The 25,783-nt window shown below is 37.8% G+C and overlaps 1 protein-coding gene across 1 annotated transcript; it reads right to left on the reverse strand.

Moving 5' to 3' along the window:
• Positions 1-9,409: 9,409 nt before the first annotated feature.
• On the reverse strand, positions 9,410-15,845 carry LOC109054252 (inactive tyrosine-protein kinase transmembrane receptor ROR1-like). Its single transcript, XM_042725985.1, has 5 exons — positions 14,573-15,845; positions 13,628-13,945; positions 13,299-13,544; positions 12,227-12,435; positions 9,410-10,996 (listed from the first exon to the last, which is right to left on the reverse strand). Exons 1-5 carry the CDS (start codon positions 14,727-14,729, stop codon positions 9,557-9,559), a joined length of 2,370 nt encoding a protein of 789 aa, XP_042581919.1. The 5' UTR covers positions 14,730-15,845; the 3' UTR covers positions 9,410-9,556.
• Between the last annotated feature and the right edge of the window lie 9,938 nt (positions 15,846-25,783).

Consider the following 25,783-nt stretch of genomic DNA (forward strand, 5'->3'; position numbering starts at 1 on the left):
GGTTACCTGTCACATGTTGACTTCCCATGGTTTAACCACAGTGACTTGGAAGGAATAGAGCTGATGAAATAATTAATGCAAATTAGGTCAGCTCTTGAGTGAGATCTTGTTGTACCAACCAAAAGACTGACACTTTCCTCAGAGAAAAAAAAAATTCATTAACAGATTTTAAATCTAGCACTTGTTCCTGAAAGTTAAATAGGACATGGACGTCATATTGCTTTACAAAGCAATAATATACCTTTTTTATGAAAATAAACCAAAATTACCATTGTAGAAAGGTGGGTGTCTATTATAAGCAGGCACAAATTCATTTGCATTTTGTTTTGTGATTTCACTAGAACACTAAACATTTTGTTAGGTATTTTTGTCTGATTTTCAAGATAAATGTTTAAAACACATTTACTTAAAATAATACACCAAATAAGATATTAAGACTTGTCATAGAAATCATAATACCAGTTGACTTACTGCAATGCAATGCAATAAAACGTTTCAATTATTTTTAAGGGATAGATATCTTTTACTCACCTAAAAGCAGCTAATGGGGTCCAAAAACATTGGACTCCACTGACATTAATTGTATAGTGACGAAAAACATTAGCGTGGTTTGTTTTAATGTAGCATTAGTTAGCACTATGTTAATGTTTTCTCTTAATCTCATAATCATGCTTACTCATAACAAAAAAAGATTTGTTGTTTCTCACTGTCTCCTGTAAAAACAAGAGAAGTTTAACCGAGAGGAGACTGAAAGGATTATTTTGAATGCTCACAGGACTGACAAGTTATGGTTTGGGGGCTCATCAAAATTTTAGGCCTTCATCTATATTTCATTGGGGTGGGGTTGTGAAGTGACAAAGTTCTCGGACTTTACCTGGTGTGTTTGTAGAAGCTTGGCATTCTAGATGTATGCTGTGTAGCCAATGATAACCTGAGAATGTGATAGCAAATTGAGGAATAAGATTAACATTTAGCATTTAGCTTCACCTGACCCAATGTTTGACATTTTGACTAAAGGCTGGAATACACTACAAGACTTTACAGAGACTTTAATTTTTAACTTCTATGATTCCATTCAGTTGGAGTATATCAAACATGTTTGATATTTTGACGTGATTTTAGAACACATAGAACGCCTATTTTCATTTGTCACATGTCTTCTAGCAACAAGGTGCACGTTTCTGGATGCGATTTTTTTTAAATTACCTGAAAGTGTAGTAGTGTGTGATCCTCAGTGATTTAGTGTTTGATGCCCTGTAACCATTTACAAAATCAGGAAGCGTATACGTATAGTGTTATCAAATCTGTTCTGATTTTAAAAGTTATGTAGTGTATTCCAGCTTTAAACATGTGTTTTTAGTCTAAAACTCTCAAATTTGAATACAGTTGGCACATCTGTCTAGTTCAAATTCCAGCCATTATAGCAGACTTCAAAAATATTAACAACCAGTTAACCCCGATAACATAATAGGCCTACTAGTTGGGTAATTTGCATCAATATAAGAAAAAAAGTTTAGCAAACAAACAGATTATCTTGTTATAGTTCTCCAGCACACAGATTATCAGTTAATTTTTATACTTGGCATTAGGTGAATACAGGTAGAGTTTAAGAATTTATGTATACACTCTTTAACCTTTCTATTTTTGGTGCTGATCAGAGGTTTGCATCTTGCTGTGTAGCTTCTGTAATTCTGTGTCAAATTCTCCTGCGGACTTAAGATTGACAGAGCATCAACCCAGCTTTCTGGAGGTTGTGGTGATTTTACAGACATGTATTTTAGGGTTCATTTTCACAGCTTTTATGATTTGTCTGTCATCAACTACTGCTGTTTTTCTCAGCCAATCAGGTCGTCATTGGTTCCTGATGTTGCTGGTAGTTTCCAAACTCTTGATTTTTCCATGCCCTTTGTTTTTCCTATAGCTCTAATTGACTTCCTCTTTTATTTTAGCATACAAATCACTTGCTTTTCTTTCAGAGTCGGCTTCCTCGTCTTAATCCTGGTTTGTGTGTGTCATCATCGAATGCAAGACTTAGAATGCAGAAGCAATGGATATAACTGATAAGACACATTCCCTGCTTTTAATATCTGAAGAATTAAGGCAACAGGACACAGCTGAACACTTAGAAAGACCTGTGAGGCAACTGTTTCAATACTTATGCTCACATCAGATAGGGAGATGAAACTCTAAAAGTTCTGAACTTCTTAGCTGGTAAAACATCTTTGTGTTAATTCACCCAATAATAAAATCTGACATTCTGTAGTTTTGTCTCATATTCATCTTTTAATCATATTTACATATTTCTTGACTCCACAACAAACAGAACAATTTTGTCTTTACTGTTCCAATACTTTTGGAGGGCACTGTATATAAAATTTTATTTATTATTCAATACAATACATAGTTATAACATCATTCAAAAAAGGGACTCTCCTCCCATACATATCATTCGAAGTGTTCAAAAATTGGGGAATGAATAGAACATTTCCATTCTCAAGTGTTTCCATCAAAGATAACATTTTTCTGTCTCTTAACACATAGTACTGATTGAAACGAGGCTTGAAGCAATCACTGTTCCCACTGGTATATCATGTCCTTTAAAGAAAGAAATATTTCTTGCTTTCCATATCCCATCTCTAATGACATTAATGACTGCCCACCATCTAATCCATTCCTCAGAGTCTATATTGTTCAACTCTCCATACAGAACATCTGTTTAACTTGGAAATCTATTCAAGTCAGTCAGCCATCCTCGTACCAAAGACCATACCTCCTCAGCATATTTACAAGACCAAAATAAATGGCTAATAGATTCATCTTCTCCACATTTAGATTTTGGACATTGTGAACTCTTTGAACAATTTTGTTTTTCCAAAAACAATTCAGTAGGTAGACTTTGTTGCACTACTTGCCAAGCAATGTCTTTATGTAAATTAAATAAAAACACATTGCTTACATTCTTCCATACTTGAATACAATCATACTATACGTTTTTCTAAGGGAGATATCCTCTGTAATTCTGGGTATAGCATATTTTGCACCATCGACGACTGTTTTACTTTAGAGTATTGATATACTTATGTTGTACCTCACTTGGAATTCATGAGGTATGTGACCTCTGCTATGAGCCAAAGACATGTGCCTCTCTAACTCACTTTTTACACTTTTTTGTGCACTCTTTGTAAAACTGAAAAATATTACATTTTCTGCCAAATGACCAGAAGTATTTTTTCCTGTCTAGTTACAACTTAAAAAGTGTGTTTTTGCGAAGTCAAGATACAATCTTTAAGGTCAAGTAGCCTGTACAAAACTCAAATATCTGACAGATAAATAAACGAAATGTATCACCCTTTTCTTTTGGAGAATGATGCGAAGTAGCCCACAACTCTTGATGGTGTTTGCCGGATTAGATAGCCTACACGCTGGACAAAGTTGATAGTCGCGATATCTATTTTGACTTAGCAAAAAACTATTTTGGTGCGTTCGCATGAAATTCAAAAAGACTGAATATTGCATGCAAACATGTAAATGATTTGTTCAAATGGCTCTTAACATTTGGAATATCCTAACAATGTTTGAGACTCAGCAGACACAGAAGACTCAACTGTTTATCCTGTAATTATATTTAACTATATTCACTACATTTACACATAATTTCCATATTCCATATTTTTGTCATTCCTTTTCTCAACCACACCTTTACAAGCCCATCCTGAGGTTTTCTGGCTCTTGTTGTGCTCAGATCCACCCCTGGCCCATCATCAACTGCACACCTGGATCCCATCTGCCATTATGGGGTTTCATCCAAAGCCAGGCCCAGTCATAACCATTGTCTGTCATTTACACAGCCCTACTATTTGCAAATCGTATCATGAGTCATTGTAATCATGTATAATATGAATTATATTATATCTTTAATATATGTTTAATTATGTTCAATTTAAAAAAGATGAGCGTCACAAATCTTGTTTCTTCTTTATCTTCTTAATAATAATTATTTGGAATAATATACAGCCTATTGTTAAAATCCAGTTATATCGTTATATTTTTCTCTCATAAATGGCACATTGACACACATTGCCCTGGTGTAGATTTATAGCTTCACATGGCATTCCAGAGCCAGAGACTGGATGGCCATTCCTGGGACCGTTCCAGATAAGAAACCGGAGAGCAGAACTGATGAAAAACATTCCCAGCATCAAACCCCTCTCTTCTGAATGCTGAATGTTCTGTGTTCAAGGTCGTGGTTTTTTTTCTTTCTTTCTCCTGGTTGAGTCTTTATGGGAGTAATCATAAAGTCATGCACACATCATTTCTATTCTTTTTCCTTTGGCAAACATGCTGGACTTGTTAGTCTTTTGAAAAGATTTGTTTATCTAGTGCCAACGAAAATTGTTTGACGCACCTTTGAAATGCGTGCAGTACTATAATATAAAACATTCACATGCAGACACACACATTTAGCTAAATGGACACATTGCATAGACCTCTTGGATTTTTTTCCCCGTTGTTTTTTTTTTATATATACACATACAGTTAGTTAAATATTACAGGTGCATCTCAATAAATTAGAATGTCGTGGAAAAGTTAATTTATTTCAGTAATTCAACTCAAGTTGTGAAACTCGTGTATTAGATAAATTCAATGCACACAGACAGAAGTAGTTTAAGTCTTTGGTTCTTTTAATTGTGATTATTTTGGCTCACATTTAACAAAAACCCACCAATTCACCATCTCAACAAATTAGAATACTTCATAAGACCAATAAAAAAAACATTTTCAGTGAATTATTGGCCTTCTGGAAAGTATGTTCATTTACTGTACATGTACTCAATACTTGGTAGGGGCTCCTTTTGCTTTAATTACTGCCTCAATTCGGCATGGCATGGAGGTGATCAGTTTGGGGCACTGCTGAGGTGGTATGGAAGCCCAGGTTTCTGTGACAGTGGCCTTCAGCACATCTGCATTTTTTTGGTCTCTTGTTTCTCATTTTCCTCTTTACAATACCCCATAGATTCTCTATGGGGTTCAGGACTGGTGAGTTTGCTGGCCAGTCAAGCACACCAACACCATGGTCATTTAAACACCTTTTGGTGCTTTTGGCAGTGTGGGCAGGTGCCAAATCCTGCTGGAAAATGAAATCAGCATCTTCAAAAAGCTGGTTAGCAGAAGGAAGCATGAAGTGCTCCAAAATTTCTTGGTAAACGGGTGCAGTGACTTTGGTTTTCAAAAAACACAATGGACCAACACCAGCAGATGACATTGCACCCCAAATCATCACAGACTGTGGAAACTTAACACTGGACTTCAATCAACTTGGGCTAAGAGCTTCTCCACCCTTCCTCCAGAATCTTAGGACCTTGGTTTCCAAATGAAATACAAAACTTGCTCTCATCTGAAAAGAGGACTTTGGACCTTTGGACGTTCTTCTTCTCCTTAGCCCAGGTAAGACGCCTCTGACGTTGTCTGTGGTTCAGGAGTGGCTTAACAAGAGGAATACGACAACTGTAGCCAAATTCCTGCGTGTGTGGTGGCTCTTGATGCCTTGACCCCAGCCTTAGTCCATTCCTTGTGAAGCTCACTCAAATTCTTGAATCGATTTTGCTTGACAATCCTCATAAAGCTGTGGTTCTCTCGGTTGGTTGTGCATCTTTTTCTTCCACACTTTTTCCTTCCACTCAACTTTCTGTTAACATGCTTGGATACAGCACTCTGTGAACAGCCAGCTTCTTTGGCAATGAATTTTTGTGGCTTACCCTCCTTTTGAAGGGTGTCAATGATTGTCTTCTGGACAACTGTCAGATCAGCAGTCTTCCCCATGATTGTGTTTCCTAGTGAACCAAACTGAGAGACCATTTTGAAGGCTCAGGAGACCTTTGCAGGTGTTTTGAGTTGATTAGCTGATTGGCATGTCACCATATTCTAATTTGTTGAGATAGTGAATTGGTGGGTTTTTGTTAAATGTGAGCCAAAATCATCACAATTAAAAGAACCAAAGACTTAAACTACTTCAGTCTGTGTGCACTGAATTTAATACACAAGTTTCACAATTTGAGTTGAATTACTGAAATAAATGAACTTTTCCACGACATTCTAATTTATTGAGATGCACCTGTAGATATTATAACCTTATTTTATCTTTGTTTACCATGTTTACAAATGAGTACATCCCCGAAAGGAGGTTTGGGGAGATTTTGTCAAGTTTAACTAACTTCTGGATACAGAGGGCTCTCTCTCTCTCTCTCTCTCACACACACATGTCTGGTTTACTATGCTTGTGGGGACTCTCTATATAGACCTAATAATTTTTTCTACTGTACAAATTGTAATTTCGATCGCCACAAACCAATCCTACACCTAAACCTACCCCTTACAGGAAACTTTCAGCATTTTTACATTCTCAAAAAACTCATTCTGTATGATTTATAAGCTTGTCTCAATTTAGGTCCCCACAGTGACACAAGTCCCCATGAGTCTGTGTGTATTCAGGTTTAAGTCCCCATCAGGATAGAAAAACAGGTGTACACACACACACACACACACACACACACACAAAAACACACACACACACACACACACACACACACACACACACACAGAGAACACTAGACTTAAATAAAAACATCTTTTGGCTGATTTATAAGCCTTTTATAATAGTGAAGACCAGCAGTAAAATGTCCTCACTAGTGGCTTGTCAAAAGTATTTCACAATGTGAGGACATTTGGTCCTTACAAGTATAGTCAAAACAAGTATATAAAATAAGACAAGTATCCTACAGTCAGTGAGCTCATCCCCAGAATATCCCTTATGAAATGAACCACAGTTTTACTACAAATGAAGCCAAAAAAACATGCTCACTATATTTAAACCACGGTATACCAACAGCTATAGTTTAATCATGGTATTAGTAGTAAAACTGGGGTTAAATTTCGCCAAAAAACATGGTTACTTCACTTTTACTAGGCTATAATAAAACCATGGTTAATTTTCGTAAGGGATCCTGATGTTTGAAATTAAACTAACACTACATTGCCCTCTTCTGGTGGCATATGTGAAACACTCTGCAATAACCCTGATTTTAATGCTAATTTGAGGTCTGTTTGTGGCATATAATAAAAGAGCAGTTAACTTAATTATTATAGATAAAAACAATAACAGAACTTTTGGAATATATTAATGATGTACACTGACATGAGATCATAATAGAACACTTGAAAAAGAAATGACATTAAACCAAGCTGTTTCTTTAAGTGGCTTTTATAATGTCAACACACTGTATGTTCAGACGTACAATAATAAGACTGCAATATTGATGTAAAATTGTGTGACAAATCATATAAAAATAAACCATTGATCTACACATCAGTTTATCATGCAAAACATCTGTTCATGAAATGTCATGACGCATCAGGAGATTGTCCAAAAGGCATTTCATAGGTCACAAGCAATCATGTCTTCACAAACACTGTACCCTGCATAAAAGATAAATTCTTGATTGTCTTCCACACAGGAAAAGGGTGTCTTGAATTAAACAGTTGCATAGCAACAAACCAAAATGAGAATGAACATGACAAACAGCTGCTTACTAAAATTATTTGTTTAATCTCTGTTTTTGGGAAATTGTAAGAGATTAAACAAGTTACAAAGAATAAAGGTAACAAACATCAAATGAAAGCAGAAAATCGCAAGCACATACAGTATTAACATGAGACAAACATAAAGAACTTCATTCAATCAGAGTCGCAGAGTGACACTGACCTCTAGAGGAATTTTTAAGCATTACATTCTATAGGTAGTGAGGAGTTTATTGTAGAAAAAGTTCTCCGTCAGTTTTAGGACAGATTTCACATATGCTTTGCCAAACAGTGATGTGAAAAATTGACGACTCATTTAGACAAATTAAATGTTATCTTGACAGTTTAAAATATTAATGCATGCTCTGGGTTTAGGCATTTATAGAATATAAAAATAACAAGAATGTTTTCTGGTTGCCTGAATTTTGGTTACAGGCCTTGTACTCATTAGTCAAAAAATTATATGCATAATCCGGGCTTTGTCCGAAAGCTGAAAAAATGCTGTATAATGACTGGAGGTAAGAAGGCAAAAATACTGAATCCAATCTGAATCCAATGATTGTGTCACATCCTATCATCTTAGATTTCTTCATTGATTTATCCCACTATTCTATGTATGCGATTCCATGACAATTGAAAAAAAAAAAAAAAAAATCATCTGAAAGTTAGCAGTCAGTTTGTGTATAAATGTAGGTTTCTGCCCAATTCTGACAGCTTTTGACCTAAAGGGATTCACCCTTTTTTTTTTTGTAATTCACACACCCTCAAATTGCTCCAAACCTGGATTCGTTTTCTTCTGCCGAATACAAAATGAGTAAATGTTGATAAAATGCTAATTTTTGGGTGAACTATCTCTTTAATTCCTAGCAAGAAATAAATACTAAGATGTTTAAATATTTGCTTGGTTAGCACCAAAATTCTCACTATTTTGTTGCAGCTACACCGTTGCCACTTCAAAAGCCTGTCTCTTAGAAACACAAATGTTGCCTGAGAAATCACTGGCTTACAGCAAACGCAGCCCAGGTGTCTCGTGTATTGAAATGATTTCAATTAACAGAAGAATGTCACAGAACACATTCTCTACCACATGTACAAATGCCTGACTTCATAACAAAATGCAGGCACATACGGTGACCATAATTAAAGCAACATTTTTCTGATATTAAGGCATCAGTGATTGATATTTGCAAAACTATACCCTTAATTTGGGAACTTCGGCAAAATGTAATGATGGGACAGAAACCAAGACATTCTGAAACCTTTCAGGAAGTCGTCAATAAGTGAAAAAGCAGACAAAACTGATGATAAACCCACAGCTCTGTTGAAAATAATCGTGAAAGGGCATGATTTCAAAGTTCTGGTTGGAAAAAGGACATTTTAAGGCCACATTTAGTCATACTAAGTCGAAAAAAGTGGCATGAACTTCACAGAGAATATGTGAATATACAAGTTCCTTTTAAAGGGTAGTTCACCCAAAAATTAAAATTCTGTCATTACTTACTCACTCTCATGTTGTTCCAAACCCATAAGACTTTTGTATATCATTGGAACACAAATTAAGATATTTTTAATGAAATCCGAGAGCTTTCTGACCCTTCATAGACAGCAACTGACATGTTGACATGTTCAAGGGCCAGAAAGGTAGTAAAGACATTGTTAAAATAGTCCATGTGACATCAGTGGTATAGTTCTCTTGCTGTCTATGCAGGGTCAGAAAGCTCTCAGATTTCATCAAAAATATCTTAATTTGTGTTCTGAAGATAAACTAAGGTCTTACGGGTTTGGAACGACATGAGGGTGAGTAATTCATGACAGAATTTTCATTTTTGGGTGAACTATCCCTTTAAGACACATTTATAAAACAACATTAAAATATAAACTTTTGCATTTTTTTCAGGCTATTACATATTTACAAGGAAGAAAAAAAAAACATTAAAATATCAATAATTCAATAAATCAATATACAGGACAAAGCATGTATTCACAAATCGGCAGTAATGATGGATTCACTGTATATCAGTCTGTTAGTGTCAGCCAGCAGCGCAGCCTGACTCGGGTCTATTTGCATGGCCTTCTGTGCCATATGTCCAAACACTTGCATTGTGCCGCCCGGCAATGCTGTCATGGGCGTCAGAGTGACACAATGAGAAAGCAAAGGCGTATTGGCGTCATGATTGGAGCCTGTGGAGGGGACGCTGGTCACATGACCCGTGCTGGTTGAGCCGCTGGCGCTGCTGGGCGACCGGCTCTTCGGAGGAGGGCAGTGCTGCACCACCTGTGGAGGGCCCTGAGTTGCGGCGAAATGGGCTGCAGGGAAGGAAGCATAGCCTGTTGGGATAGGGTAGCCATTTACAGGTATAAAACGCTGGTTTTGAGGCATCGGTGCTGCCATGAAGCCCGCAATTTGTCCCGGTTGGAGGCTCTGCGGAGCTCCGTAGATGTATCCGGCGTAGCGCGGGCTGCTGAGGTTGCTGACGGGGCTGGCGCTCAGAGAGGTAGTCTGGGTGGTGGCGTTGCCTCCGGATGGTGTGCTGGAGCTGGCGTGAGAGGAAAGACCCTCCCAAGCACGTAGTCGGGCGTGGATGTCTTTGAATCTCGGCCGACGAGCGGGTCCCTCCTGCCAGCACTCGGTCATCAGTGCGTACACGCGAGGAGGGCAATCCTCTGGGCAGGGCAGCAGCTGCCTCTTCCGCACCATCTCCATCACTTCCTGGTTGCTGAAACCGTAATAGGGCTGCAGGCCAAAGCTGAAGATCTCCCACAGAACCACACCAAATGCCCAAATGTCAGAGTCTGTTGTGTACTTCCCGTAAATGATGGCTTCTGGTGGCATCCAGCGAATAGGAACGAGCATTTTGGGTTGGACTCTGTAATAATCTGAAGCGTAGATTTCTCTTGAAAAGCCAAGATCAGAGATCTTGATGTGAAGTTGCTCACCAACCAGGATGTTTCTTGCCGCAAGGTCTTTGTGGACGTAAAAGTGGCTTGCGAGGTACTCCATCCCAGCTGCGACTTGAATGGCCAGGTGAAGGAAGTCTCCATGATCGAGGCTGGACTTGATGGTACCATCTTCGTCGCTACTGCAGCCCACATCTGAGTGGGGAGAGCGCATGATGAGGAACTCGTGGAGGTCTCCTTGGGCTAGGAACTCGAAGAGCATGCAGACGGGCTGCTCTTGGGTTACGACACCCAGGAGACAAACCACATTGGGATGATGAAGTTCTGCCAGGACAGAGGCTTCCTGCTGGAAATCGCCCCAATGTTGTGCACTTGAGATGTCCTTCAGTGTTTTTATGGCCACTAGCTGAGCTTGCTCCATGCCTGGCAGGTACAGGTGGCCTTTGTAGATCTTACCAAAGTTGCTCTCGCCCAACTCCTCCATGAAGCGCACTGCAGACAGAGGAAGTTCTTTGGTTTTGCTCTACAGAAGAGAAAGAAATAGAAGAGTAAGGCTGGGCTGGCAAATTTGTTATTGCAGATATCAGGCAATAATGTAGTAAATGATCTGTGATCAAGTTATTATTGTTTAAATTATTAAACAATTTGAGAGAAAAGGTATGGTATTAACATGTCATGCACTTTTTTGTAAGTTTTAATCCATGAAGAAACTGTTGTCAACTGTTGTAGCTTTGTTTTTAATCTTTTACTGTGTTGCTGAAAAACAAGACATGCTACAACCTCAACCACTGACCACAGAAATGCATAAAACCTCTGTTTACTCTTAAAATATTCTTGCTGTTGTGTACATTTATGTACTTCGCAGAAGCTGTCTTACCACTTACATGACAGTCACTATGTCTCTGTATGGTTTTATCCACTATATGCATGATATAGCTGTAATTAACATGCATGATGTTGTGTGACTGGTATAGACAAGACTCATAAAACAGGAAATAAAAGGTTTGCCAAAAGGTCACAGCTACATTCAGTGGAGAAATAAACAGCATCAAATAAAAGATAGGAGTCTCTTTCTTTGAAAGAAGCAGATGTTTTGTGTTAGCGTCAACTCTGCCTGAGGCTAAACATGTCTCATCCCTGTTTTGGATATTACTTGAGTGAATGCTGACCTTTGTATGACCTTAGTCTAAACTTTGTAGATGAGAGGTCTCAATGTGTTACAGATACAAACAGCGCTTCAGTGTGTCAAAAGGTCTGATTAATACTGGAACTAAATGGAACTACCATCATCTCATCAAAATATTTGTTTGTAAAAATGTCTCTCTAACCAGCAACCAAGATGAAAAAGAAGGAAAAACAATTTTGTAGCGAAAATCTCATTTGAATCTGCTTTGAATGATCCAAATGATAACAATATGATTATATTTAGATTCCTCTCCAGGCCTGGAAGAGATTGACTCCATATGCTCATCCTGTCGTTTTGCCTCCTGTTTGTGCAGTGCCCTTAACTCAGGAATGCACACTAATTCAAACCTTATGAGAATGCCCAGCAACTCCAATGGACAAAATGTGTTGTTTTAGCACCTGATTCACTTAAGTAGGCCAATCAGAAACTACTTAAATGTTAAAGCACATTTAGCACCTTTGGGTAATAAGAGAATAAGATGCAGGTTTTGTGCTGGAATCCGTGGATACACTGTGGTGTAGATGCACTTTCATAGTTGGTTATGATCTGTTAGTGATAACATCTTACCTTTGGTTTGTATGCCGTGAGCATGGACATCTCCACGTTCTGGCCGCGTACTGGTTTGGGCTGACGTGGGGCTGGTGGACGTGAGGCTTTCTGGTTGTTTCGGCACACACAGATGAAGAAGAACAGCAGGGCAATGGCCAGCGGTATAGTAACGCTTGGTACCAGGATGTATAGGATCCCCATACTGCTGCTGCCATGCTTGGGCAAATCTGTGGACAATCAGTATACAAATATATAAACTAAAACCATACAAAAAAGTCTGTTATAACAACATTTGCACTCAAGCTAAGGCAGTGCTAATCAGTCAATCTTTCAAAGATTACCCAAGTTTGGTTATGTTCCGAACAGAATACAAGCATACTAAAGATATACTGTACACTGCATACTAGTTTTTAAAATGGGATATTATGTAATCATGCACTTGACCTTATTACATGCATGTTTGAACAGAGAGTGGTGCACATTTATCATCTCAGAAATATATTTCTGAGGTGCATTTTTAACAAAATTTTGTGTAAGCATATTTTAACTTTTTGCAGTCCATGAAATAATTGGTTAAAAAAAAAAAGTAAAATTGTAGCTCATATTATTGTTCATATTTATTGCTCTCTTCACACTTGAAATAGAAGGTCAAGTCAGTTGCTTTGCATTTTTACTGTTGAATAAAACTAAAACAAGAAAAATATTTTTAGTAATTAAAATAAAGCCCAAATAAAACATTATTAGAAAATTTGAAAACTTAACCAAAGTTTTTTTTTAAATAAAAATTAGAAATGTTGCCTTGGTAAATTACTGTAATAAAAACTAAACTAAAAGTTAATTGAGCTATATTAAATACATCAAAAAAAAAATCTAATTCAAAATTTTTAATAAATACTATATTAGCTTAGGCCTATAAATAATGCTTTGTGGGATACAGCATTTTAACAATTTCGTTAGATCTTACCGGTGTTCTGTGCATAAATAACCCCACATATAACACAAAGTATGCATACTGTATATTTAGGAAATATTCTGAGTGTAGCATGCTATTCTGAACACAGCCTATGTCAATATGAGCAGTGCATCTCACCACATGGAGGAATGTCGCAGAGCTCCATGCGCACACCCTCATCTAGGGTGAAGCACCAGGGAGCGTCGTGCTTGTTTCCGGGGTTGCGACAGTAGGAATGTCCCCCGTTGAGCTCTGGGTAACGCATGGCCAGGAAGGTGTGGCTGTGGGGATACTGCGAGTTCCACGGCTGACACTGACGACCAGATTTAGTCACGCTGACTGTCCCGCGATAATCCGAACCGCTGTTGTTATAACATTTGTGGCCTAAAATGAAAGAGAATTAATTTAGAATTTCAATAAAATATTATTTTGACAAGTCTTTTTTAATAATTACACAAAACACATACTTTTATTTATGGTCTCAGCTATTGGGATGCCTATTCTCATACAGTTGGCAGCCGCAGGACTGTCTGAAGCGGCCAGGTCTTCACAGTTGGGCAGTTTGAGGCGCTTGAGGATGAGGGGGTTGGAGCGAGCGATGATGTACTCTGTCTTACACAGGTCGTTCTCCAGAATCTCACACTCGTCCTTGCACAAGTCCCGCGGTTTGTCCATGCCAGAGCTGCGGTCACATGTCGGGAAGGCAAAATGGCACAGGGACGGGATAGCAAATTGGGAGCAGCGATCTGACAGGTGATTGGAGGTGCCAATCATGGTGAACGCCGCTGAAAAAAAACCCCAGAAACAAGCCTTCATAAAGGGGATTCTTTCAGATTTTAAATCAAAAATAAGCCACTGTGGATTCCAACAAGCTACGTTACAGTCTAGTGAAATTACATCTTACACACACACAACAAAGAAACAAAGTTCTGGTGAATTGTTGTGGTTTCGCAAGAAGCTGAGTGATTCAAAAACAAATTGACTGCTCACTCTTGAGAGGAAACCACAGTGAATGCCTGTGTGATCTAAAATGGCTACAACTGGAACCTTCTCAGAGAAAACAAAAAAAGGCTTAGTCCAGCCCATATGTGTATGATAGCAAGATTCAGCTTTAAAAAAACCTTTAAACTCTCTCAGACTACATAACTTTTCTCTCTGGTTCTGGTATCAGATTGTAATACCATGGCAGATATATAAGACGGTCTTATAATTACTATATTCACATGGCTTGGTTTCTATATAGCAATTCAAAGAATACCATGTCTGAAACACAGCCTAGCTGGCAAAAGCTCTCTTATCTAAGGCTTCAGACTGATTTTATCAGCTGCATTTCAGTTGAAGTATGTACAAAACAGTTGTTTTGACACGTCTATTGTAAGGACTGAGAAGCGAATGTTTTTTTAAAAGGCCACCTGTGATTTGGGTCTCAATCTCGCCTTGCATCTGCAGCGAGTCCACGAAGATACTCCTGTTTCCTATGAAGCGAGCACACGCGATCCCTCTGTACGGCTGGCAGAAACCTTCCTCATCAAAATCATCCTTAAAACAAAATAAATGTGAAATATGCATGTTAATTATGGTAAATTAGCTTAGCAGGCCTTAATAACAATATGCAGCCCAGATCCCCCAAGTACATTGGCTTTTATCACAGTTTCTTTTTTGGCATTCAGGGAATTCATGCAATGTTGTAATTTTAACTTTAGCTCTAGAGGGCAGTAAGTGCCACTGTTTCACACACATACACACAGCTGCAACCCCACAGAACAAACCTGGCATATTTAATCAGCCTATACAATGCAAATCCAACATATGAAAAGTACATTCAAATGGAATATAATACAGACCTGGATATATCATTTAAAGCATTCAACATATCATAAAAATAATCAAAAAGACGTTTTGTTCTGTGTCTGCGTGTCATACCCTGTAATTTAAACCATATGAACGGGGTGGTTCTCGCAAAATGTATGCCATATATATATACTCTAAGAGAAAAAAAGCAAAATCTGAGTCACTGCTGGACTCCAGTGATTTGCAATGCGGTAAACCAAAACAATTTGACTTAATAACGTGTGAGATAAAATGATCAGGTTATGAACAGTTCAAATAAACAGACAAAATGTGAAAAATTCGGAATCAATTAAAATGGTTGGTGTAAATGAAAAGCAGGTGTGTGAAAGAGGTCAGAGGTCAAAAGTCAAAGCAGTGTCTGAGGAGCAAATGTCAATCCAGACATTAGCACTCAATCTGGACATGTTTAGAATAGAATACTAACTTTGTTTTTTGACTGAGTTACTCTATATACTGTAAAGTGACTGCTATTCTTTAAAATACTAGAAGAATAGGAATGATTCTACGGTCATATATATTATTCTATAAATGTTTTAAACAGTAATACATAACATTTTTGCGAAATGACTTAATGCTGCAGTAGGGTGCAGCTATCAGCTTGGAAATCAAATAAAACTGGCTTTTATAAATTCTTAAGTAAATTTATGTGTGTCAGTTAGTCTATAGTCTATATATTTACAACACTGTGCAAACTCTGGGGTTGGTAAGATATTTTAATGTTTTTGAAATAAGACTTTTAATGTCATTAGTATTACATAATCCTTCAGAAATCACTCTAATATGCTGATTTGGTGCTCAGTACACTTTTTAAATGATCACAGATGAAAACAGCTTTTCTGCTTTATATTTTTTTGTGTGGAAACCTTGATGCATTTTTTAGTATTCTTTGATGAATAGAAAGAACATCTTTATTTAAAACAGATTTTTTAAAAATAATGTTTACTTTCAATTTTGATCTATTTAATGCATCCTTGCTGAATAAAAGCATTAATTTCCTAAAAATCTTACCGACCCCAAACTTTTGAATGGTAGTGTAGTTTACATATTTAAGTTGTACAATGGAATATATCAAAGAACCATGGCATGACAATCTGACAGCATCCCCATGCTAACCCTACAGTTCTGTTTGTGAGGGCAAAAAAGTTAAGTTAAAAATGTGTCCTGTCAAGTACACTGAACAAAATTATAAATGCAACACTTTTGTTTTTGCCCCCATTTTTCATGAGCTGAACCCAAAGATCTAAGACTTTTTCTATGTACACAAAAGGCCTATTTCTCTCAAATATTGTTCACAAATCTGTCTAAATCTGTTAGTGAGCACTTCTCCTTTGCTGAGATAATCCATCCACCTCACAGGTGTGGCATATTAAGATGCTGATTAGACAGCATGATTATTGCACAAGTGTGCCCAAGGCTGGCCACAATATAAGGACACTCTAAAATGTGCAGTTTTACTGTATTGGGGGGTCCGAAAACCAGTCAGTATCTGGTATGACCACCATTTGCCTCACGCAGTGCAACACATGTCCTTTGCATAGAGTTGATCAAGTTATTGATTGTGGCCTGTGGAATGTTAGTCCACTCCTCTTCAATGGCTGTGCGAAGTTGCTGGATATTGACAGGAACTGAAACACGCTGTTGTATACGCCGATCCAGAGCATCCCAAACATGCTCAATGGGTGACAGGTCTGGTGAGTATGCTAGCCATGCAAGAACTGGGATGTTTTCAGCTTTCAGGAATTGTGTACAGATCCAGATCCAGATCCAGATTGTGTACATGGGGCATGCATTATCATGCTGCAACATGAGGTGATGGTCGTGGATGAATGGCACAACAATGGGCCTCATGATCTCGTCACGGTATCTCTGTGCACTCAAAATGCCATCAATAAAACGCACCCATGTTCGTGGTCCATAACATACGCCTGCCCATACTATAACCCCACCGCCACCATGGGCCACTCGATCCATAGCGTTGACATCAGCAAACCGCTCACCCACACGACGCCATATATGCTGTCTGCCATCTGCCCTGTACAGTGAAATCCGGGATTCATCCATGAAGAGAACACCTCTGCAAAGTGCCAGACACCATCGAATGTGAACATTTGCCCACTCAAGTCAGTTATGACAACGAACTGCAGTCAGGTCAAGACCATGATGATGACGACGAGCATGCAGATGAGCTTCCCTGAGACGGTTTCTGACAGTTTGTGCAGAAATTCTTTGCTTATGCAAACTGATTGTTGCAGCAGCTGTCCTGGTGGCTGGTCTCAGACGATCTTGGAGGTCCAGATGCTGGATGTGGAGGTCCTGGGCTGGTGTGGTTACACGTGGTCTGCGGTTGTGAGGCCAGTTGGATGTACTGCCAAATTCTCTGAAACGCCTTTGGAGACGGCTTATGGTAGAGAAATGAACATTCAGTTCACGGGCAACAGCTCTGGAGGACACTTCTGCAGTCGGCATGACAATTGCACGCTCCCTAAAAACTTTATTGTGGCCAGCCTAATGGTGCGTTCAAGTCATGTCGGATACATCGTATTTACGAGTTAAACGCACATGAACGCCAACACAATGTCGTAATTAAAATTCTTAAACCCCAAATTTTCTTAAATTCCCAAGTTTCCGAGTTGGGGGCGTGTCAATGAGAAACATGACAGAATCAATGGATCGATGGATGCAACGTCTGTTGTTGACGGTAACTTTTTAGTTGAAATTCATAGACAGGATTGAAATATAACAATTAATAAGTTTTTATGCGATACAGATTAAAGTGGCTTCACAAATTATTTTTAAAAAATTAAACACGCAAAACACACCTGATGCAAATTCTTTGCTCTTCATTTTCTATAAGCAGAGTTAACAAACCCTGTTGTAGTTTCTTGTAATTTATTAAAAGAAGATACACCGCCATCTTGTGCCGACTAAACTGACTTGAACGCACCCGACTTCGTAATTACGACTTGTCAACTCTTAAGTATGAACTTCCCAGGAGGACTTGAGCACAGCATAAGGCACACCTGTGCGATAATCATGCTGTCTAATCAGCATCTTGATATTCCACACCTGTGAGGCGGATGGATTATTATTTGAGAGAAATAGGCCTTTGTGTACATAAAAAAAGTCTTAGATCTTTGAGCTCAGCTCATAAAATATGGGGGCAAAAACAAAAGTGTTGCGTCTATAATTTTGTTCAGTGTATTATGCAAAACAGTTCCATCTAAAATTGAGGCCAGCACAAGAATCCGACACAGTGACAGACACTGGAAAAGTTTCACAGCTCTCCAGCATGTGCGTCAGAGGAGAATGCATTGGTAACTGTGGCCACCCACAGAAAGCTAAATGACAAGAAGAAACATTTGTTGTGGAGAACTATAACCTATTTTTGCATGATATTGTTTTATTATTTTTTAAACTTTCTCTTTCCCTTACATTCTCTCATTCTCTCCTGCTGTCTTAGACACGCACATATACATGAGCACGCCCCAGTTCATCAGCGTGTGTTTGTGTTTCTTACGAAGAGCGTGGTTTGTCTAAACAGAAGGAAGTCCAGAGCATTTCTTTACTCATCACTGCTGGAAGCAACACAAACTGTGTTAATTGACCTGTGACAGTGATGTAACATGGGAAGAGAACAAGAGAAACACACACAAAACATGATATTTTGGAATTCCTGCAGGATCCTCAAACTCTCCTGTTAAACCTATTGAGTTGAGACAGGAAGGAGCGAGGAGTCTAAAAATGCTCCCATGTGAGCTGAGTAGCAGAGAAATCATCCTGACAGAGATGCACATTAAACATTACCAAGATGGATGTTTGATACTTCAGGGTGTCCTATTCTTGAAAAGTGTGTAGCAACTAACAAAAGCCATCCAGAAACAATTGTACAAAGGGACCCAACATTTTGAGACCACAGAGGAAAGTATAATTTCTTAATTCATATATTAAACATTTTGTACTAAAGTGGATTGATTGATTGATTTATATAGGAAAATTCCACAAGATATGATTTGAAGATGTTAGAAAAAAAAAAAAAAAAAAAAAAAATCCAAACAACAGGAGAAGATCTTTGCCTGTTGTCCTGGTCGGGAACTCAGCTATTTCACAATCAAACCTCAGTTTGATGCATGTTAAGTGAGGTCAGCCAGATGCCCTAAAATTAATATTTTGGCCCAAACAAAGTTGTGATTTACAAGAGCCTTGTTAAGAAGCTAAGCTCATGAAGATGTCAGTGCAACAGTAAGGAGAATGGATTTGTGTCATCGGTGTTATTGCACATGCCCTGGAGTCTAATAAATGTATCAAGATATTCCCATCCGGAAACAATCTCCAATCTGCCTGGGCTGAAGCCTCCTCCATCTTTTTAGCCACTCTCCCTCCTCCTCCATCCATTAAGAAGTCAAAAACACCTCCTTAAGATGTTTCCTACACTTTTTTTTTCTCTTGTGTCATTCGTTGGTCGACTTAAAAACGGGTTAAGCAGCAGAAAGGTTGATCAGTATGGACAGTGAGATACTCTGTTTGGAAACTCAAAGTCATGCTGTGCCGAAATGTGATTTTGAAATAAGCAGATCTGATTGCTGACGACTGATTTTATGAACCGATATTTCCACTTATTCCATTATAAGATCAAGAGACTCACTGGCCTACATTAAGAAAACTAATTATAGATAAGCTCACACTTGAAGGGCTCCCATGATCATGGAAAACATGTGATTTCCAGTTCTGGAAACATCATGGAAATTATTAAGATCTTAAAGTAGAGTAAAACTGGTCCACAAGTCAGCTTGATGTCATCAGTCTGTCCACTGAGGGACTTTGGTACTCTAGAAAAAAACTGTACACTACAAAGATAGTTTACTGACAAACAAATGGAATTTCGGATTTATCTTTATGAAATGCTTAAAAAAAATACTGGAAAGTTTGTAGAAAAGTAATGAAAGTGCACTGAATTTTATCCATCTAAGATGTAGATAAGTTTGTTTCTTCATCAGAACAGATTTGGAGAAATTTAGTGAATCTTCTGCAGCAAAGGGGTGCTGTTACAATGTGAGTTTGAACTTTTTAAACTTAAAACACAGTTTTCTGCTTCACAAAACATTAATCGATGGATTAGAGTCGTGTGGATTATTGTGATGCTTTTATCAGCTGTTTGGACTCTCTTTCTGACGGCACCCATTCACTGCAGACAAGCACTGTTAAATTTCTTAAAAACTGTTCTGATGAAGAAACAAACTCATTATCTCTAAACATGCAAAGACTGTTTGGATCCCTCCTAAACTCGTGTCTTAGATCACCTCTTTTTAACATTTTATGGGTTCAACGGTGATGCATGTACTTAGAGGTTCTGATCTCGTCCAAATTCATGTCATATTTTATGTGCTCATATAAAATTACTACATGCACCTCTGGAGTCTCTAACACTCAATATTTTCATCTCAGATACTTTGTGTACCATGAAAGCAACAATGGTCAATGATATCACTTCTCAGTGACTGTGAGCATGCCATTTCATGCACTATGAATGTTAATGTCCATATTATCATTGCTGTTTTGATGAAACACTTTCCAAAACATCTTAACTTTGTTGTTACTGTAAGTAAGAGGGCATTCCAGAGTAGAGTTTGTGAAGACGGGCAGTCTGCCTGGATCTGTAAAATAGACCGTTTCATTTGCTATGGATCTGCACACACACAATCTTTGAGGTTTTTTAAAACTCTTCTGTATGCCAGATGTAAGACACATAAAATCTTGTATAATGGGGACTAGACTTAAAACCTTGGGAAGGATTTCTGAAAAAGAGAGGATACAATTCACAGTCATGTTTACTCCTCAGCTAATGTTTGACCTGGGTCAATGGCAGTATATTTAACAATGGGGGGGGATATGGGTAACAGTCGACTGGTTTGTCCCTGAAACAGGGGGGCCTGTGGTCCGTGACTGCATCTCGGGAGGAAGGGAAAGACAGCCACCAAGGGACTCTCATTAGGAGTCACAAAGAAAAAGAGGAAAGGGTCCTCATGTTACACTACCACAATGGCAGCCTCTATTACAGAAGCAAAGGACACAACCCTGTGACCCCTGAGATCTCCCAGAAACAGAGAAATGGGGCATGCAAACTATAGTAAAAGACTAGACACATGATCTGAGCATAGATTAAAAAAATCTAAATGCTTGTTTTGACAATGTATTGATATAAAAAAGCCAGTCATATGAAATGAATGTACAGTAAGCAGACAAAAATATATATATATATATAAATATCAAAATTTTGCATCAAGAACCATGGAATGTCACTGGCTTATTTATTTATTTTATATTTAACTTAAATAGTATGTGCTCAAATAAATGACGCATTAGTTTTTTTTTTTTTTTTGTGTTGTATCAAAATTGAGCATCAAGCATTATGAAATGTCACTGGTGCTTTGTTGGTATCCTGACAGCTCTATATCCATCAGAAGCCTGATTAGATGTGTAATTGAATCTATGATCTATGCTTTAGGAACCCAAAAGATCATCCGCCCCTTCTCTTCACTCCGCACTCCATCTGACCACATCACATCCCCTGTGAGCAACGCTGAGCCTCGGTCTCCGATTTCTCAATTTAAAGGTCCCGGTCCACTGGGTGCAACTGCTCTCGCTGAAACAAATAATCTAGAGATTGGCTGTATGGGTGTATTAAAACCCCCACAGATGTTTTGCTTATACTATGTGCAGTTGAGTGGCTTGCTAAACAAAAGAGGGCAGAAAGGTCAAGCTGTTAGGAGCCCATTAGGACGAAAGGTGACAACATACATGGAGAAAAATATTCCATGTTTGTTTTTCTATTCACTGAACCACAATGTGTACTGATCATTCAATAACAAACAGAACTGACCAGCCGAGGTGTCACAAAACAAGTAATTAGGTGGAGTAAACAAAGACTAAATTTGTGCCAGCTGATAGCATTGTTTATTTGCACACGCTTGTCTGCGTTGTGTCAGCATCCCAAACACTAAAGGAATTATGCTAACTAGGTAACGGTGCAAACACACCCACAAAATTAGTGCTAAACACAATTTACATGCCGTAGTTCTCCATCATGTGCTGATTAATTGTGAAAAATATAGCAGGTTACCACAATATTCATCAAAGTTAATGTTGCTCTGCTTCCTTTAATGAATTACTTCCATCATGATCAATATAAAATTTGTAAACACTCTCTTAAATAAAATTATTTTTACAACATTATTTCCATGGGTGATAATAGCACAACTATTAATTTACAAACATTTTAAATGAAATATCAAAATTTTATTACATTTACACAAAGACTTTAATTAAAAGCAAAAATTCTAACCAAAATAAAACTTAACTGAAAATGTACCCGCTCTCAGGCCATCCCAGATGTAGATGAGTTTGTTCCTTCATCAGAACAGATTTGCAGAAATTTAGCATTACATCACTTGCTCACCAATGGTCCTCTGAAGTGAATGGGTGCCGTCAGAATTAGAGTTTAAACAGCTGATTAAAAAACATCTCAATAATCCACATAACTACTTTAGATCAATTCATGTCTTGTAAAGTGAAAAGCTGCTTGTTTAAATAAACAAATCCATCATTAAGGCATTTAAACTTTAAACCATCACTTTTGGCCAAAATATCACTCCATAGTAATATTCACTTTTTGGGTGAACTATTCCTTTAAATTGCATTAAGTTACGGTAAGTACTTAAATGGTCAATCTGTGATGCGTAGTGAATAAGACAGGGTTTTTGCTGAAGAGTCACAACTCTGATTTCACACTCAGTGTGTGTGTAAGTGTTTGAATAGATGTGGGTGTGTATGCATCTGCTTGTGTGAAAGTTATAAAACTGAATCCTGACACCACTGTTATTTACTTCATATGTTATTGCGCGCTACGTGAATCTACATTTGTCTGCCAAAAAAATCGTCTGAAGTTCATGCTGTAATCAGTGTTGGCTCAAAGGATTGGCACAGCAATACTAAACTGACAACATGAATCATATAATCACTAAGCAGAGTAAAGAGCAACCTTTATCCAAGAAAGCTTCTCCACCATGTTTTGATATGTGCTTGCGATTTGTCACACCTTCTGATTTACAAAGCCAAAGTGTATAGATCATAATGCAAACACAGCTATTTAAATGACAAGAACATGCATGTTTAACACAGCCGGTGTGTTTTTATAGAGAGTGGGGAACCTTGAGTAATTATGCATTACTCACAGCTTACTTCCAGGTGTAGGAAAACATAGGAACTCCACATAAGCCTCGGGAACATCAATAAATAAGCTCACTGTACACAACTGTCTCTGCTTTCCTTAAACATGACCTATTTATCTCTGTCCATATCAACAGAACAAATCATTATACATTATATATATCATTAAACTATCTTCACTAAGATATTCATAACTTTAGCATATCCAAAGCTGTAAAAAGCATTAAAACTGAAAGGAACTTGCGCTGCAGGTAAGGGGTTATCCGTTTGAGAGGGGCTCTGGGAATAAAGTTCATGCTCTCCCAATAAAAGCAAATTTACTGGCCCCATGTCCCTCTAAAAGTAATGGGAATAAGACATAACTTATTCCCTCAGTGAAAAGAAGAGAGAAAGAACGCGTTTCTAAGCTTTCATTCATATTTACAGTTGTGTATCCAAACGTGCGTCCGCTGTAGCTCAAATGGAAAAAATCAGAAGGCTTTGGCTGCCAGACTTTGTTCATGGAAAAACATGAGGAGAGGGTGCAGGGCACAGAGTCAATAGAAAAAGGAAAGGAAGAAGACGGCGAGAGAGAGAGAGAGAGGGAGAGAGAGGGACTGGGGATACTCTGAATACATAATATATCATAAAAGTATAAAATACCATAAATCCCTAGTTCAAAATGCCTCATTTATTAATTCAGAGATAGAAAACATGATAAAACTATAATTGTATTCTTTGATTATAAGCATTTTTTTTTTCTTTTAAAATGATTATGAAACATACACACATAGTTATATTTATATATCATAAATATAAATGTATACCACAGTGCAAAAAAGAAATTCTAAATTATACTTTTATAAGTTATAAGAACCAACCTCCACATACCCTTGCTATGGTTTACTGAAATGCAAATATTTTTGTCTGTGATGACCTAATATCAGCTGGCATATATTAACGGACCATTAAAATAAAGATAAACAGGCTGTCTATGGCAGGGTGGTGTGGTCTGCTGATGTAATTGAGTGGTAGAGGTTAATATGGCGTCATATGGGGTGCTGGGGGAGGTATGCTGACCCGCGCTGCTTGCCCTGAGACTGGAAAAGAAGTTTTGACGAAAGGTCAGGATCAAGTTACAGACTGCACCTCCGCCATAGAGCATACCAGGTCAAAGGTCGTATACCAAGAGACTCATATTAAAGCTCCAATCTTCAGTCAATCAACACTTAGTTAAAAGAGCTCCATAACAAGCTAGAGATTTAGATCTTGACCGAGCCTGTATCTGCTTGCATGGTGAGCTATAGTTTTCTGCAGTTATTATAACCTATTTTGAAGCTACAACAACAAGTGCATCTTTGGTCAGGTTAGCAGATAAATTGTACACAATGGAATAAATGTTGAGCAAAAATGTTGTGGGGGAAAAAAGCATTAACACTAAATATATTATAGTGGGGATCATAAAATCCTAGTTATATTTAACAGACTGTACTGTATATATGTATATGGAAGCCCATTTTAGCGTCACAAAAAAAATGAATCGGGTAATTAAAAGTTAAACATTACAAAATAGGAAATAAAGTCACACAGTGAGATATAAAGTCACAATGGTCAGATATAAAATCACAGTCATATGATTTAAAGTCACCATTATAAGGAATCAAGTTGTATGCAATTGTGAGATATAAATTTCCCAATTATAGAAAAATTAAGCCGCATTTGTTAGATAAGCTGTCGTAATTACAAGAAATGAAACTGCAGTTATCAGAAACAAAGTCACAATTTAGATAAAGTCAGAATAATGAGGAACATGGTCAGATTTGACCAGAGGTGATACATGACCTTAAAAGTTTGAGAACTATTTTTGAAAAATAAAGTCACGTTTGCAATACTTTTTTACTCTGAGGTGGAAAACTGACTTTCATAGATATATAGTGACAAGTTCTAAGGGTAATATGTTCCATTAGTATAAAAATGTCTGTGATGGGGGAAAAAAAACATGAAAGCCCATGAACTTGCAGTAAATCTGAGCTGCTTCTACAAGATCTATAATTCAAAGCACTACACAAACAAGCTGCTACTTACTTTCCTAACTTTACAATTAAATTACTGTCCATAACAACACACCACAGTGACACAGTTCTGAATGACCAAATACATCTTCAAAAGATTTACTGTAAGAATCAAATAAATCACATCTAGGCTTTAAGATCAATCAAAGAAGTTATGAGAGCCCTTTATTAAATCCTTGTTTAAACGGGGAGCTTTCTAAAACTGAAGCACTTGAATATCTTTCAGAAGTATTACTGTAGTTGTTACTTAAAAGCAGTACAGGGCCCCATAAGGATGTGCTCCTTCAGACAATGCTGAGGCTTCTGGGATATCTCTAGCTCCCATACCCCAATAGCCCAGCCTTGAGCGAACAATGGTCTGGAGTTTGTTAAGATCAGTTTGATCCACCATTCAGCAGGCCAGTTTAAACAGCAATCGTAAAAAAGCTGAATATCTCGTTTTTAAATGCTATTTTATTTGAGAAAAAGTTTCCCTTTCAAACAGCTGGGAAAACTTTA

The sequence above is a fragment of the Cyprinus carpio genome, chromosome B6 (genome assembly GCF_018340385.1).
Source record: "Cyprinus carpio isolate SPL01 chromosome B6, ASM1834038v1, whole genome shotgun sequence".
In the NCBI taxonomy this organism is placed as follows: domain Eukaryota; kingdom Metazoa; phylum Chordata; class Actinopteri; order Cypriniformes; family Cyprinidae; genus Cyprinus; species Cyprinus carpio.